At 41.4% G+C, this 17,866-nt stretch overlaps 1 protein-coding gene across 8 annotated transcripts; it reads left to right on the top strand.

Annotated features, from left to right (window-relative positions):
- The first annotated feature begins 36 nt into the window (after positions 1-36).
- Positions 37-12,593, top strand: CRYZ (crystallin zeta). 8 transcript variants are annotated; one of them, XM_014593856.3, is made up of 10 exons: positions 37-124; positions 793-898; positions 3,680-3,804; positions 4,385-4,537; positions 5,609-5,772; positions 7,404-7,455; positions 9,630-9,779; positions 10,345-10,446; positions 10,531-10,626; positions 10,910-12,593. In XM_014593856.3, exons 3-10 carry the CDS (start codon positions 3,694-3,696, stop codon positions 11,069-11,071), a joined length of 990 nt encoding a protein of 329 aa, XP_014449342.2. In that variant the 5' UTR covers positions 37-124; positions 793-898; positions 3,680-3,693; the 3' UTR covers positions 11,072-12,593. The 8 variants fall into 8 exon arrangements, with proteins under 8 accessions (XP_014449342.2, XP_014449345.2, XP_014449349.2 ...); XM_014593859.3 differs by having other exon boundaries at positions 43-124; positions 796-898; XM_014593857.3 differs by having other exon boundaries at positions 55-124; positions 788-898.
- Positions 12,594-17,866: the final 5,273 nt, after the last annotated feature.

The raw sequence follows: 17,866 nt of genomic DNA, 5'->3' as shown, positions 1-17,866 counted from the left end.
TGAGTCGGGGCCGGAAGGGGCGAGCGAGGATCGGAAGTGGGGGCGTGGCTTGCGGTGGGGGCGCCCCGTGGTCCAAGGTTCGGTTTGTCCGAGCCTACGTCCCGCCTGCGTCTCGCCCGCGGAGGTGCGCACCAGAGCGGCTTTGTCCGCCCCGAAGCGGCGCCGAGCCCGGCTCGGAGCACGTGCTGTTGCTTTGCGCCGTGATCTTGCTTGTAGCGAGTGGGCCGGTGCCCCGGGGCGCCCGTCCTAGCAGAGGTGGCCAAACCTGTGGCAGGCAGGAGCGCTGCAAGGCGGGCCGGGGAGGGGCCTGCGGGCAGGGCAGCACCCCTCGGGCAGGATCCTGGGCGGGGGGCGAGAGCTGGCAAAGTGGGGGATGGGAGCGGGACTTGGCAGCGGGCCGCGCTGGGGCTGGGTCTCGTGGCTTGAGACCCGCACTTCATAAACTCACCCTGGTTTGGCTTGTGGAGCAGATAGTTATACAGACGTAATTGTAAACTTTGCATCTGGGAATACATTGTGGTTTGACAGTACAGTAAGTACACAGGACAGGATAAAATACCTATCCATCTGTATATAGATCCACACACGTTTTATATATATCTAGATATAGATGTATATAAAGTGTGTATCTATCTGTCTCTATAGATATATCCGTCTATATACACACACATATATATATCTAGAGATATAGAAAATGTCTGCGTATCTGTCTGTCTATCGATAGATATATATCTATGATCTTAGGGGCCTTAGCACCCGTGCCTGATACAGATCCACGTCTCTTAAGTTTAGCAGGAGTTTTTTCTGCCCTGGGGCTGCAAGTGATATCCCCGTTAGGGGTATGAACGTGTGTCGGACTCCTGCGTACCAGACGTGTCATACGGAGGCTTCTCGCAAGGTACAAAAATGAGATTTGATGAAAACAAAGTTAAAACTTTACTGCAGGACTCTGTAGAGTCCACTAGGGGGAACTCTATGCAGACTTAATTATTTACCTGGGAAGCGTGTAGGTAGAAAACATTTATGCATGCAGCAGGGACACAGCCCTGCTGGCTTCCCTACTTGGAAGATGGCCTGTGTGAGGCAGGTGCGGTGTGTGTCCAAGTGGAGCTCCCTGTGGCAGCTGCATTTGAGTGGTGTGGATGTGGCCAGAGTTTTCTCTCTTTCTTTTTTTTTTTTCTTAGATCAGGATCTGCATATGCTGTAAATGTGGGTGAGGCTTTTTTGAGGAAAGTTTCTGTCTTGGAGAGGATATGGAGGAAGAAGCAGCAGTGTACCAAGGCAGCATTCTGCTCTGCAAGGTAGTGAGCGCTCCAGAGCTGGAGCTACCAGTGAGCACAGAAAGGGTTGAAGAAGTACTAGGACATACATGCAGTATTGGGACCCGAGTTTCTGCACTGGCAGTTTAAATGAGCTGCTGCTCTTTAACTAAACTCTCTTTTTTAGGTCATTCTTACATAACTCCTTTTCTGTTGTTCCTACACATCTAACTGAAACCTTGTCTGTTCTCTGATAATATAGTGCAGTTTGTATCAAAGTAGGCATGTCAGAGAGAGAACCTGCAGACTGCAGTGCCACATCTTCTGGCCCCCAGTGCTCTAGCCCTGCACAGTGCCAGTCTGGGACCTCCCTCCATGCTGGATCCAGTGCTCATGCCGAATGGTGTGGGAAGTAAGCTGCATGTGGCCCCTGCTCCAGGTAGTCTGGAGTGGGTGCTGCATGCAGCACAGGTCCTGGATCAGCCAGAACAAGTGTTGGATTCACCTTGTGAGGGTGGCTCCATTGGTCTTCTGCATGCTGCAGCTGGTTGGGGACTACATCAGATGCAGTGCCTGTTTCAGCCACACTGCATGCATTGTTCACCTTGGACTGTCTGCATGTGGCTTGCAACCTGATCTGGCCACGTGTGGCGCAATTCACACCCACCCCCTACCCCATCCAGACAGAGTGAGTGCCAGGGATCCTGAATCTCATATGGTATGAGCAGCAGGTGATGAGTTTGGTAAGCACTGTTAGGTGTGCAGACATTATTCACAAGATTGCAAATGGGAACATATAGTATTGAAAACATTCTGACCCGTTGTAGGCTTCCTGAGTTCTTTGCAGCCAAAAAAATGTTCTATTATTTTCCTGAAGTCAAATAACAAGTGAAAGCTAAGAAATGGTATTTTTGAGGGGTACCTTCAGTCTATGGGGGTTGAGATTTGTTGTTATAGACCATGGCTGTCACTTAGCTTTGACTTAGTAAAATGTTTTGATATAACTAATACTACTTTAAATATGCACTTTATTATCAAAATTGCTTATTTTTGGAATTTTGTGTAAAATGGAAATTTTGATGACCACCTGCAAACATTACCTGTCTCCTATGCAATGCCCAGAACAAAGCCAGCATTTCTAATGAAGATGGAGGTTTTGCAGTCTTGTCTAGGAGAATGGATGGTGGAGCTCTATGTATATGTGCTAGTTCACAAATGCCAGCTCCACTTGCAATAATTGAGCAATGGTTCTTGCATTATGTCTCAGCATTTGTCTCCATTCCAGGTAGATTGCAAATTCCTCTTCAGATGAGGAAAATGCAAAACCAAGTAGCTCTTTTCTCACTCCCCAGGGGCTACTCTCAAGTGTGGATCTTCATCATATACAGAATAAGAATTGCCCTAACTGTATCCATATGTGGCTATTGCACTACCACCTTAGACCCAAAAGCCTAGCTAGAATTCATGTTCTGACAGGTTCCTGTTGGGAGGAGAAACTTGTGAAACAGTCAGGTACTTCTTTGTAACGTTTGCTTAAAAAAGTAAAAGATTATACAGGGCCCTATTTCTCCAAGCACAGAAAGGCTGACATAGGGGAGAGTTTCCTTGCTGCAGCCTCGGGGCTTTTCTTGACTCAAGAACACCCCACAATTAGTTTTGCCTAGATTGTCTCCCCTGGCTATTTCTAGGTGCTACTTTGTCCAGCAAGATTCTGCCTAGACAGTCATCATTTTAGTGCAACTTTTTTTTTTTGTGGTGTTGATGTGCTTAATTGTCTTGCACCGATTTGTAAATGAAAGAATTGGTGGATGTAACCACGCTCTCTGTAACCTGACCTATAAAAGTCTTTGTTCTGTTTTCAAGCATTCCTGCAATATATATTCTTTTTGATGGGTGTTTTTAGTATTTGATGTAGTAACTATACTCATTCTCTGGCTATGTATTCAGTTTTTCTAGCTTTCTGCAGAATGTTTTAATACCCCAATGCATCTTTTATTTATCATTTGGTGACATGTTAAATTAAAAAATAAAAGGAACAGTGGCTAGAAGGTTATTTTGTCAGACTAGCTGATCAGTTAATTTATGACCTGGCTTTTATCAGCAAAATTGGAAATTCACGTTTTCAATTCAGTTTACCCCGTTAAATGCACTCTATCTTTGACACCCTGTACATTTAATACTAGAACTACTGCATTCATATTTTATATTTGTTTTAATGTTTGATTCACTTTAAAATCCATCTACCTCCACAGACGATGGAGGCAATTCTCTTTCTTTTCACAATTTGTAAAACAGAAGTCCTAAATGAAAGCAGTAGTGAACCTCTAATTTCAACTGCAGTTTAAGAATGTGTTGTTTGATCCCTTTCCTCTGAAATGAAAGCTGGATATAGAAGAAAATGCAGTGTTTTCTTTCTTCAGGTATTCAGATCACTATGGCAACTGCAAGAAACATGATGAGAGCTGTCAGAGTTTTTGAGTTTGGTGGACCTGAAGTGCTTAAGCTCCAGTCAGATGTCTTGCTGCCTGTTCCAAAAGAAAACCAGGTGGAAATGATGTCTGCAAGCTGAAATAATTGCAATGAATAGTAATGTCTTGAGTGTGTGAATTGAGTGAGTGTCCAAAGCTGAACTGTTTTAAGTGTAGTTCACCTTTTTCATCAGATTTAACTAATTCAGTTTTTCCAGTGTGGTCTTCATGTCAAATAGAAGTGATTTTTCTAAAAGTATCACCTCCATTCTCTATAACCTTCTTTTTAATAGTTGAGAAAAATGACATAAGTAAGTGCCATAACTTGAAATCTAACTGAGCTTCCCTGTGCAGGTTTGTACCTTGCCTCATAATAAGGGGTTTGTTTTTTTGCAGAAAATATTTTGTACTTAGAACCATTCCCCTTTAGAGGAGGAAGGTGCAGATTTGAAGCCACTCATCTGTAGCTGAGCTTTAGAAAGATGACCTGGAGTTTAAGATCATCTGAACTCTGGGTTTTGTACCCAGCTGTGTGCGCAGTGCATCCTGTGTGCTGTTGAGCAAAACAGTTCATTGTCAAGTGAAAGTGATCTGTGATGTTGATTCAAAAGGTTAGTGGCTGTAATGACTCAGGAATGAACAACAGTTTCTTTTCAGGTTTTAATCAAAGTCCATGCATGTGGAGTAAACCCTGTGGAGACATACATTCGTTCTGGTGCATATTCTAGAAAGCCATCATTGCCATATACACCTGGCTCTGATGTGGCTGGAGTAATTGAAGCAGTTGGGGAACATGTCACTTTATTCAAGGTATTATGTTTTTTTGTTTGTTAATTGTTGGTGTGTTCTTTCCTTATGTTATTGGTGCAATATGGTACTGTTCAGTATAACTCTAAGTTGAAGTCTTTTAAGCATTTCCTCTGTGGGGGGAGGCTTTTAATTAGCTCTTAATTAACTCTGCAAAAAGTCAGACTAGCAGTCCTGGCTTTGCAGACTGCTCTGCAGACAGACCCTTACTCCTGTGTGGAGCTCAGTAGAAGTCAGCAGAATACAGTACAGGGTAAGGAGTCCATCTTCATGGAGCAGTGTTGTAAGATTGGGGTCTAGTTTACAAAATGTTGGTCCAAAAGCATTTTTATATATTATAGGAGTAACTTGACATTGCTCCTGTTAGTGATAACAACTGTATCCTGAGCTTTCAGATGGTTGTAGTGACTCTTTACTAGCCCTATCCTGGCCAAGTAGGAATGTTAAGCTATTTTACTGATGTTTAAAACAGCTTATAATGATGAGAAAGAAGCCGCCTCTAAGATGTATTTGTGGATAAGTGTGTTTACATAGTTGATCTCTCATAGTAGTTTGGTTTCACCTCTTCCCCTTTGGTTAGATCACATTTGGTCATATGGAGAAAATTGTGGAAGGGAAGAAGACTGGTTATCAAACTGACGAGAGGAATGAGTTGTGTTTGTTTTTTTTTTTTAACTGGCTCTTCCCTCTCGTTTCTTATTTACTAGTTACCTTGGGGCTTGTTAAGAATAGATGCCTCTCAAATTTAGTAAAATAGTTAAGAAATACTTCTTATACTGTACTCTTGTAAAATATTTGGAACTTTATCTTTGGATGTTTCAGATGGAACTCAGGTTTATTAAGGATGATTTTATATGTTTCGGTATTGAAGGTAGTGGTGTACACTATGCATATGTTTTTTTAAATCAAACTATACAAAGTTATGTGGCTTGTGATGCGTACACTTCACTGATAGGGTTGTATCAAAATCTAATCTTCTAGGAGGAAAACATTTGATAATAATGCTATACAACATACTTTGACTTAAGTATTATGAATGTGTGATTTAAACTTTTTTCATTTCCTTCCTACCAGAAAGGTGACAGGGTTTTTACCAATGGTACCATCTCTGGTGGCTATGCAGACTACGCAGTTGCTTCAACTGATACCGTCTTCCCTTTGTCAGATAAACTGGACTTCAAGCAAGGTGCAGCCATTGGGGTCCCATATTTCACTGCTTTCCATGCTCTCTTTCAAAAGTAAGACTGCAAACTTGGCTTATACCTTTTGTTTCTGAGTACTTATTTTGAAAAATAAAAAATGTCATTAACAAGCTAAGGTCATTTTAACTTTTGGGAATGGTACAGGCCTCAAGTACTCTGTTTTGTTAAGAGATGGGAGGTAGGGCAGTAATTAGAAGAAGACTTCAAGGAGTCTTGGAGGATTACATTAAATTAACACATTAACTAAAGGATTGCGATCTGGAGGTTATTAGGAATATTTTTCTTTTGAGATTGCATTTTTAAGAATATCTTAAGGGCTTACAGACCTGAAATGGGAATTTTTTTTTCTTATTTACCTATAATAAAATAAGCAAATAATTCTTTCTCCTCTTACCACACTTTAATTCACTACTCCTCTATCTGAGTAGCATTAGATGGAAATCACTGAAAACATTATTTCTGTTTCTTATTTGAAGCAGAGTTGGTGCTAAGTAACCCATGTCTCCCCATCACATTTTCAGGGCAACATTGGAAGAACTCCTACTGTAGCTCCTGTGCATATATGTGTATATAAACATGTCCATCACTGGCATAATTTAATGAATTTGTATAAGAGTGTCCTGTCTGCTGGGTAATGAGAGATCAGGACTGGGAATCCAGTATAGATAAAGGGTGCCAAACTTGTCTGATCTTTGAGCTGCATGTGAACCTTGGGGCTCCTTGTGGACTGGATCTGGACTGCAAGGAGCCTTGCTAGGTGGATCTGAATGCATATCCGGTGGCAGTGTAAATAAAATTGGGTAGCCTCAGGGGTTAACATGGACATCAGTCACCCTGCCATCACCCAAACATGTCCCCAGTGGGACTCCATATCTTGGTTTTTGGCAATTGTGCCTGCCACTGCTTGTCCCACCCCCAAATTCTTGGTCCTTCCAGGAGCCCCACTGGCCAGATGATACTGGTCTACAGGCTGTATCTTTTATACCTCTGGTCTAGATCATCTGGGAGAACAAAGCATTAGGCCATTTAGTTTTTCCTTTTAAAAGAAGTATGTGGGGCTTATTTTGATATCTGGAACAACTGAAGATGTTGAAGGAAATGTTGTTTTGAATACAGGCTTGTAGTTAATTTATACATATAGCAAAGATGTTCTGGTTCAGTCTGCATATTGATCTTATTTGGCATGGGTTGTCAACAGGGGGTACATGTACCCTGGGGGGTACTTGAGAAGTCCTTAAGGGGTACGCATGGGCGGGCAGAGACGGAGCACCACCATGCACCATCCTGTGCTGCTGTGCAGATGCTGCCTGCCTGGCCAGACACGGGGGCAGGGGAATCCACATTTGGCCGTGCACCACCCCTCCCCTTCCGCTCCTCATCTGGCTGCCAGGGGTACACTTCTCTGTGTCCAGCCCTCAGAGGTACGCTGATCCAAAAAGGTTGAAAACCCTTGTTATTTGGAAATCATATAATTGCTGTATGTATATATGTTATCTTCTCTGCACCAAATGGCCTGCTGCTTCTAATCTCAGAAAAACTCCAATATCAAAGTAGAGAGAAAGGCGAAAAGGGCCTGTTGAATATATTGATGAATTTTATAATGTGACTAATCACACTCTGACTGTTAATAAAAAATGAAAATCTTAATTTGTCACTTTGCCTTTCAGAGGATGTGCCAAAGCTGGAGAAAGTGTGCTAGTCCACGGAGCAAGTGGTGGAGTAAGTACCTTGAGCGCCTAAGTTATGAAAAATTTTGCATGTGTTTACATATCTGTATTTTTGTCGATGGTGTAAGTAAATGAAGAAGAATACCCCAAAGACGATAAGATAATTCTTGGCGATTTCAGTTCTAGAGTGGGCAGAGACTCAGAGCTATGGAAAGGAACACTTGGAAAGGAAGAACCGGTGGAAGTCGATTCCAATGGAATTCTTCTGAGCAAGTTGACATCATCATCATCATCATAAATTCCTTATTCTGCCAGAGCAACAAATGGAAGACATCATGGATGAACCGCACTCAAAATACTGGCATCCAGTTGACTTTGTCATAGCACATGCTGTCATGTCATCCATATCAGCGGAGCTGTGAGCAGTGCAGACAACTTCTGGATGAAACATTGTTTAATATATTCCATTATGTCTGTTCCTATCACCCCAAAACAATGTAAACAAAAAAAGGAACCAAGGATTGAGGGTCAATATAGAGTGCTTGAAAGACCCTTCTAAAAGTGATCATCTTTGGCAGTTTCTCACTGAAAATCTCTGACCTCCATGATGATCTTGACACCACTGATCACTAGGAGAACTTCAAGAAAGGCATCTGTGAAGTGTGTGAAGAATCTCTAAGCTCCACAAAGAAATGTCAGGACTGGTTCAGTGAGAATGATGGGGGAATTCAAACTCTCTGACAGAAAAAAGAGCTTTCAAAGCTTGGCAGAATAACATCAACTCCAAACAGAAGCACAACTGCACAAATTAGCATGCAGACTGGAGTGCTGCTTTTAGTTAGGCTGCTTAGATCATGTGTAGTACATCTACTGGTATAGGCACAAAAGGGAGAATTGTTAGAAGAAGGTGATTTGAGAACTCTATTACCAGTCTTTCTAAGAAAAATTTGAGGAAATATTGCAATTTTCAGAGTTACATATGGTTTCCAGATTTCTGTAAGGATTCATTGTTTGGATAGCAACCAGGAATTCCTAAACTGTTTCTCTCCCGTGAACTGTTACCTAGCTAGAAAATGGGAGATACTGAAAAAGTCTCATAGATGATTGGACTTCAAATGTCCAGAAGTTATCTTTCCTCTCTACAAAAGACTGATCTTTGACTAAACTAGAAGGCTGAGTAAGCATAATTAAATTTAGTTCTCCATACCCTGCCCCCTGGTTCCAATGGTGGGGAACAAAAACTATTGTAAGCTATTGATGACTGTATCCAGTTTTCACTATTTCTTACTGTGGGATGAGTATAGCAGCATATCACATGGACTAGAGAAAGTATTTACCTGCAAGGCTGGTTCAAACGATCATGAAACTGCAATCCCAGAAGGTCCCAGTTCAGGAGTGAAGTCAAGAGACAGAGGATTCTGTGCATGCTTGTTCCTCATTTCTGTATACCACATAAGCAGTAACTGTGAAAATACTGAGCTTGTGGTATGCCTTGGAGTCCTAAACTCTGCTTGGATTTATACAGCACCAAGACTTTTGACCTGCTTGGTACTCGCTCTCTTACCTCCTGCCGCACTGATTGAAGAACTCAGGAGAAGGTGTGGGAGTGGGCATGGAGAGGGAAACCTCCACTCAACCTCCAAAAGTTGCTGTCACGTTAAGCTGCTCCCACTTGGAAATTCCTCTGTGGCTTCCCAGGAATTGGCAGGAGGGAAATGAGATTAGGGAGTCTAATCTGTTCGTGATGGTTTTTGAGGCTTGAGGAAGTTGGTGTTAAAAGGCTCTAACTTGTGGTCAGAGTCAGTGTTATAGTACAAGATGAGTGCTATCTGTCTCTGGGAAGAGAAGAAAGCTTAATGTGTGTTTCCTTGCATTCGTGGTTTTGTCAGGCACATTCTGTGTGTACGCCAGTTTTAGCTGGTATACAGCATTGTGTGTGTGCGCAAATCAAACACAGGATAACTATTAAAAAAACCAACAAAAAACCCAAAAACAACCCGGGAACCTCCAGGGCAAACCCAAAATGGCACTGTTATGGGAGAGAGTAACCTTTAGTCACATCTGTTTTTTTAGATGGCTTGAGTGCCAATATTTAAGTGATTTGTTATTTGTAAAAATGTGCTGATAAGTTACTTTATTTGAAATTTAAAGTACTGAGCGTCTGGTAGATGTTTAAACTAAGAGACAAAACAAATAGAAAGAGGAATGTAACTCTTATATTTCCAGGTTGGAATAGCAACATGCCAGATTGCCCGAGCTTATGGCTTGAAAGTTTTGGGTACAGCTGGAACACAGGAAGGAATGAACATTGTTTTGAGAAATGGAGCCCACAAAGTATTCAATCACAGAGAAGCTGATTATGTTGATAAGATTAAGGTAACTAGCTGTCAGATTTAAATGATCTAATAGGTTGGTTTTTTTACTGCTAGCTTTTTATGAAAGGTGAACAGCTGTTTACTTGCATGTTTTTCACTTGTTTCCTCCTGAATTGAGGTTAGTGTTCCATAGGAGTGAGTCATTGGAGCAAAGGGTACACAGGCTTTCAGTTCCTGCTCAAAAGACATGGATAGTAAGAGTACTGAACAATAAACTGGGAATTGTTTATGATAGGTTACTACTTGCAATTGAACGGTGGACTCAGGGTGTCAGACTCTTCACTTTTCCTTTAGTCTCACTTGGAGCCATTCATTAATGTGCCTTACCATGGCCATTGCAGTTGCGAGGTAACTTTCCTGGAGTTTTGCATGCTATATGCTGTTCCAACTGGAAAAACAAAGCATTTAGAAATTCTACTATCTCATCAAGTAACAATACAGGAGGTAAATTTAGTATCACATTAGACATATAAAAATCCTAGGTTACTAATAATATGTGAAACAGAGCTCACATTTGATTGTTGTTCTCTGGTTAGTTAATCTGTATATTTTTATATCCTACACAGGAATTCATTGGCATGCAGGGAGTTGATGTGATAATAGAAATGCTAGCTAACGTCAATCTTACCACTGATTTGCATCTGCTGTCACAAGGAGGAAGGGTGATGGTAAGTGTTTTCTTGTCTTTGCCTTAACATTAAGTTTTAAAATTATTGAAAAGATACTTTTTGGTCTTAACTGTTTTGCAACAGATAGTGGGAAGTAGAGGTCCTATTGAGATCAATCCAAGAGACACGATGAGTAAAGAATCCAGTGTTATTGGGGTCGCCTTATTTTCAGCAACTAAGGTAAAGAAATATGATTTAAAATGTTCACTTAAAACATGTTTGAATAGCTTTATCTGTGTTTTAACTGAAAGTACATTAAGTTGATAAAATATTTAACAAAATAGCCTAATTCTGTTTGATTGAGAAATAGGGGCGCAGTTTACTAGCAACTAATATAAATTCTATTTGTCAGATGGGACACACACAGAAGAACTAACAAATCTCAGGGATGCATTTGAACCATGAACTTTAGATGCTGCTAGTATTAAGTGCACATCAAGTAAATCTTGTCTTTGTTACACAGGAGGAGATGCGTGAATGTGCTGCAGCACTTCTTGCTGGCATAGAATCCAGCTGGCTGAGACCAGTCACTGGCCCTGAGTATCCATTGGAGAAAGTGGCTAAGGCTCATGAAAACCTCATTCACAGCAGTGGTGCCTTGGGAAAGATGGTGCTCCTAATCTGAGAAGTTATGTCAAATAAAGTCTTTTCCCACTTAAACTGTGGTTTTCTTGCCATACATTTATATGGCTCATTTATCACATTTTGTAAAGTATGTTAGTGATCAGGTTTTACAGTAAGAGCAAGCGCTAGTGTGGACAGAGAACAGTAATAAAGAACAGAATTTATTTATAATGAAAAACAGTGATCCAGTATTAAGTGCTGCTTTGATTTGGAAATCTCTCCTCTCTGTTGTGGTCTTGTGACAGTGGAACACTGACACCAAGGCTGACATGTGCCACTGTGCTCTACTACATACTCTGCTTGGAGGCCCTGAAAAATTTCAGCTAGTGTAGAATGTAGCTTTCAGTGGGCACATCTATATGAGACATTTTACTGCGGAGCTGACTAATTCTGCAGTAAAGTGTCAGTGAGAAGTTTACTGCAGCCCTATTAGGCCACAGTAAACTAATAAATGCCACCATAGGATCATGCTTGTGCCCAGCCAGTCCCTCTGCAGCGCTTTGAGCTGGGGGAGCAGCCCCGGGTTGGCAGGCTGCCCCACCCTGCCCCCACTCCCGTGGGCTCCCTGTCAGCTGGGGCTGCTTTGACTTGGTTCAACATGTTGCAGTCCCAGGTACATGTGTAAACGTGGTGCCCAGGAGCAATAAACTCATCCCAAACTGCACTAGAGTTTATGCAGTCACGTTAATTTGCATGCATAGATGCAAAGTGGGACAAAGTGTGTAATTAGAGCTCTGTGAATTCCTTAGTTTTAGATTTGTCATATTATTCACTGTCTGCCACAGAATTGTGCTTCAGAACCAGAGCTCTGATTTTCAAATGGCTAATTCTGTACCTCTTATGGTTGTCAAGAGCCTCCTAGATGTAGATGCAGGATGTAGCCTGAATGTAGACTGAGGAATAACATTACCTCTGTTTATCTCAAGCAGTATTTCAGAGAGAGGTGCTGTTGTCCTTGTAATTTCAATGGGATGGTGACTTTGAAGCCCAGCATTGGTGTTACCATCTTACAGCTGATTGTTTTGGTTGATTCTGTGTGGTTCAATTGGGTGACTAATAAGAAGTTCATTTCTTCCCAACACTTCACTATGAATTTAAAATCCCATTGGCCCTTGCCCAAAATGGGAGTGAAAAAGGAGATGTGCCTTCCTGGGTGTTAAAAAGTCAACCTGCCCTCCCCTAATCAGCAGGCCCTTATAGATACAAAATTCACATTGAAAATGTGTCTACTTTGTAGAATAAATGAATGCAGGATAAATTGATGACTGCTGTACTGATTTTTATTAGGTTTTTATGGCTAATCTGATTTAAAAAAAAATCTCAATGTGCAACAGAATGTACAGGTGCTGCACCAGGGGACTTTACAGCAGGTATCAGGCCCAGATCACTCTTTTTTTTTTACTCTTGTTCAACTCTCATGACATGAGTGAATTGAATCTGTTGATCTTGGGGCTTGGGGCTAGTATTAATGACTTTATTTTTATGTAATATTTGGAGATATTAATAAACGCTGACCAACTGTACTAGAAGTCTGGATTTTATTTTCTTCACTTCCATCGTTTATTAAATAGGGGAACAAAACAGAGTTTTTCTGCCTATTTTGGGATGTACCATCAAGCTTCTGGTAGTCAGTAACGGCAAAATGGGTATCCTGAGTTTATAGGAGGGACTACTGTACCAGTGGATCAAAGGGAATAAACTATTGATTATTATCAGCATAGACCAGAGATTTTCAACCTCTTTTGGTCAAGGAACCCTTGGTGGCTGGTCAGGATGTAGGCAGTCCCCCAGCAGCCGGTTGATGAGCAGGGTGATCCCCCTTGGTGGCCACGTGGCATGCAGCAACAAAACCAGAAGTGCTGGTGGCTTCTCCGCATCACTGCCACATACCCTCTGTGGCCTTCCAGACTACCTCCAGGGGTGTACGTACCCCGACCCCTGGTTGAAAACCACTGGCATAGACATTCAATCAATATGTTTGTCCTCCTTATCTGTAAATGTAGTTGGTCATTCTGGGTTTACCTCATTGTCTAGGACAGCGGTTCCCAACTGCAGGTCGCGACCCAAATGAGGGTCATGGGGGTGATGCTGGTGGCACCGCACGCAAAGGATGAGCTGTGCCATGAGCTCCCCCACCCCCAGGGTGCCACTGTCACCGCACTCAGCTCCCAGCAGTGGGTCACTGCAAAAAGGGTTGGGAACCACTGGTCTAGGACATCACATGGAATTGTTTGGTCAATAGTTCTAAATACCAATGCATCTTGGAACAGATTCACACTGCATTGTCTAGTCCTTTTTTTCAGTTACGCTGAAAGCAGTTTGATCTGCCAAGAGAGTCTCTTGCTATAAAAATCTTTTATGGTTTTGTAACGTTTGGTGTGAAATCTGTTTTGAATTCCACTGGGGTAAAATTAGAAACACTTGCTTTGTGAATATGATAGAATTATCATTCAAAGGGGATGGAAGACGTTTGTTGTGGTGTATCAAACAGGAACATGGCCACTTGAAAGCTGTCACTTAAGAAATATCCTAACCCACCAAAGGCCCTTTCTCACTTGTGAGGAGTCTGTATTAAATACAGTTAGCTGACATCAGCCTTTGTTCTTTTAATTCAATGCTCCTCCTCTTTTGGAATGGATTCCTTTAAATTTCTTTCTTACAGGGTTCACCAGATGTGCTACTGTGAAGCAAATAATTTACATAGCCAAAAGCTGCCACCAACACTTATGAGTGGATCAAAGTCAGGGCCCTGATCACTTAAAATAACTTCATATTAAATTGTTGCTGACTATATAGAGTATGTCTACCCTTTTATTTAAAGACACAGGCAAAAGACAAATTTGTATCACTTCCTTTTTTGTTCTCATCACTATCTGTAATCTGGTGAAGTCATTTGGCAAAATGACAGAATAATGGTTTATGATGACATGGAATGGTTCAGGAATGACTCCTGTGGATGCAGACAACAAGGGGCCCCAGCCAATCCTGTTTTACCATCCAACTCCTGCCCTTTTATATTCACATCTCACATTAATCCAGATTAATTTGCAAGTGTAGGCAATCCCTAAAGCATTCATGTCTGGAGTGAATTTCATATAGTGGTGACCTACAACTAAGCATCAGATTGTGATAAAAGGATGGCCAACTTGCAGCTCTGTGGCCCCACACTCCTGGCACAGTCATCTGAGTCTCTGTTTCTGGTCCTTATTGGCATATTAGATTAATGCCTCAGGGTCAGGGAGATGTCTTTGTACTTTCTCAGTACCCAACGACTTTTTGGCCTTTTTTTTAATCTGTTAAGTACAAAACAAACTCCTTTAAATATAATTAAGGCTTTTTCAGGCATAATACAATTAATGTACATAATGTCTTTTTGATATGTGGATAGGCAGAGTTTACACTTATAGCACTGTTAGGTATTACAGGAGCTAACCTTTTAATGGGATACCTTCCTAATGGACATTAAAGATACCATTTGGCCCATATCCAAAACATTTATCCCAACGTTAAAAATGAGTTCTTGCTGTAATTGAAGCTTGCTAGTTTGTAAAACTGAAAGTGCAGGGCTTTTTACTAGAAATTCCCTTCTAAAAGCATGCCTGTTACAGTGTAACCTGAATTTGTCTGGTTCACCATGTTTTATAAACCTACCCATGTTCTTTGAACCCAGGTGCAATTTTTCTCAAAGCTCTACCCTACACAATGGGATCCTCCTGTTTTCTGCCTTGAGCCTCTTCTGAATGGCCATGTATTCCACTGGCATTTAATTTAAGTAATCCAGAAAGGCAAGTGAAACTCAATCTCCTAAAACTTCTAGATGTCTCTTGCTTTTGGGAACATGCACTGAAATATTTTGTTGGCTTGTTCCCATCTCTCACTATGTTAGATAGAAGGGGGGAACTATGCTTCAAATTCCTTTAACTTTTTCAACACCTTGTTCTTGTCAGATGCTTGAATCTGTATTCCACAATTGTCTTGAGGTATGTGATTGTGAGAAATACAATCCTGATGCACTAGCAGTCTCTTGGTCCTGAAATTATTTAGCTTATATGACACAGGTAAATTAAAGCAGTTGCTCTCATTTTGGAAAGCTGGGCACTGCTAGTATTGAGCGGTTGGCTGATAATCTCTCTTCCTTGCTGAAATCTAGCAGATATCCATTTTGTTTGGTTTTTAAACAAAGTGTTTATGCAGTTATCTTGCCTGAAGGATTAATTGCTTAAAATAATTGAAATCAAGATTTCCCAAGCTTTCCACAGTATCACAATATCAGATATAAGCAGGAGGCATCTGGTTCTTCCTACCCTAGAAGAATGTGAAGGCAGCTGTAAATCACAAACACTCCCCTTTCCCTACCCAGACTTCTTGTCCAATAAGATTTGGAGGAGTTTGCTCATTAGAACAGATGGAGCAAACTTATTTTAAGCCATGTATATGCATACTCATGCTAACTTTACTTTAGCTAGCATGGTCAACAATAGTCTTTACCTAAAGATCTGTAAGGCTGTGTTGCAGGTGTGTAGAACGGCAGTCTAGTAGAGAAAGATGATGTTTACTATCTAAATGGTTGAAAATTGATGTGTAGAATGGTCAGTAGATAACTGATTTTTTTTTTTTTTCAAACAAGTAGCAATGATCTTAAATTGCTTTTAGACTGGATATTAGAGGGAGCTTTTCTCACTATGAGGTTCATAGTATCCTAGTGCTTAGGGTCGAAAGGGACCTAAACAGATCATCAGGTCTGACCCCCTGCCCCAGGCAGGAACGGGTGCCGGGGTCATATCACCCCAGCCAAATATCTGCTGGGGTCATATCATGGGTGCCGGGGTCATATCACCCCAGCCTCCTCTTGAAGACAAGAAGGTTGGTTAAGCATTGGAATAGGATACCTAGAGAGGAGGTGGAATCTCCATCCTTGGAAGTTTTTTTAGAGAGAAAGACAAGCACTTGACTGGGACAGTTTAGATGGGGATGACTACTTTGTGTAGGACATTGAACTGGATGACCTCAGAAGCTACCTTCCAGTAGTGAAAGCTGAGAAGTGGCAGAAGACACCTGCAGAATATCTGGGATAGGGAGCAGAATTGAGAAGAGGGACTCTCATGTTGGCGAGAACTGGGTATGGAAGTGGTTTAGGGATTGATCGAGAGTGGCCAGTGATGATGTACACAGCTACACAGGTTTTAGTCTGATGTAATGGTGTGTTTGGGTCCTATGTTTCCTTCCACCTCCTGAGCAGTGGAAGAATACTTCTGATTGATTAAACAAATATTTTGATGCATTGCAGATGATTGCAGAGGGGTCTGTTTGGATTCATGATTGCAGGGTTCCACATATTATTATTAGAGAGAGAGAGAAACTTGTGGGAAAGCCAGCTGTACAGTAACAGGCAGAGAGGGGCACTGCTAGGACATTGAAAACTTGAGGCTTAGTGAGTGAGGCTCTATTGCCCAGAAAAAGAGCTTGGCCCCATAGGCAAAGTGGTTGAGAGTATTTATGCTATGTCCTATTGAAATATGTAAATGAATACAGTGGTGTAGTTTGCAAGTACAAACTATCAGTTTATCACTGATAACTTTAGATATCTATATTCATTCCACATAATTTCCAGGTAATTATTAACCCTGTGGAAAGTCATGTAGGTTCATAAATTTTAATTTTATTTGGATTAAACTTGATGTCATTCATATCCTTGTTTTCTGTAAACTCAGGACAGATCTAGCCTTTATCTTTACTAGATTTAATGCAATATAAGTGATTTATTTTACAGTAGGCATTGTTCTCTGTATTGGTCACTATGAAGCAAAGCCATCAGCAGAGTTGGTACACTGAAGCAACTGTACATGGCTCTGCTTGGGTCTTTTTGGAGATCATGATGTGAGACTACCATTTCAACACTTGTGTTTGTCCGTGCTTGAAGTAGAAAGCTTATCAAGTTTCAGATGCACTGAAGAGATCTCGCTATGTAGAGATCCCATTCCAGATTTCCTTCCCCATTTCACACTGTACCTCTGTTACACAATACTGCACAGATGCCAGAATGAACTGCAGTCAGCTCCTGTTCTGCAATGAGGAGCTTCAGCCCTACGCAGTCAGATTTGGAAGATGCGGGAGCAATAACCTCTTGCACAAGTGATGTGGCTAAGTAACTGGCTAGTGCTAAAGGTTGCTGATTATATTCATTCATTCAGCCAGAGTGTACTTTGTGGGAATGAACACAGATAATGAGCCTGCTTTTCCGCACTTGGACACTTGTGGCTAATGAAATTTTTTCTGGTACTCTTAAATGTGCTAACCAGCAAACAAGAGCATGATTGATGAATCGTGATAAGGTGGAGATGGTTGCTGAAGATGAAACTCTACTCGCGCACAGTTTTCAGTCTTTACGAAGTTTTACTTTTCTTATTTGGTGTTATTCCTTATTAACGTTTGGCAGACAAGGTTCCTTGGGTGAATTTGATATCTTTTATTAGACCAACCCAAATAGTTGGAGACTAGTTATTAAGCAAGCTTTCGGGTTCAAAAACCCTTCGTCAGGCTAAGGACGTTTCAGCAGTTGGTGTGTGCTCTTCCTGGATGGAAGAGCCCATATCCAAAGAGCCCATGGAAGAGCACACACCAACTGCTGAAACTTCCTTAGCCTGACGAAGGGTTTTTGAACCCGAAAGCTTGCTTAATAACTAGTCTCCAACTATTTGGGTTGGTCTAATAAAAGATATCAAATTCACCCAAGGAACCTTGTCTGCCTATGTCCTTAGACCAACACGGCTACAACCTACACCTTTATTAACCTTTG

This window comes from Alligator mississippiensis, chromosome 5 (genome assembly GCF_030867095.1).
Source record: "Alligator mississippiensis isolate rAllMis1 chromosome 5, rAllMis1, whole genome shotgun sequence".
NCBI lineage: Eukaryota > Metazoa > Chordata > Crocodylia > Alligatoridae > Alligator > Alligator mississippiensis.
This window is presented reverse-complemented; position numbering and strand designations above follow the sequence as displayed.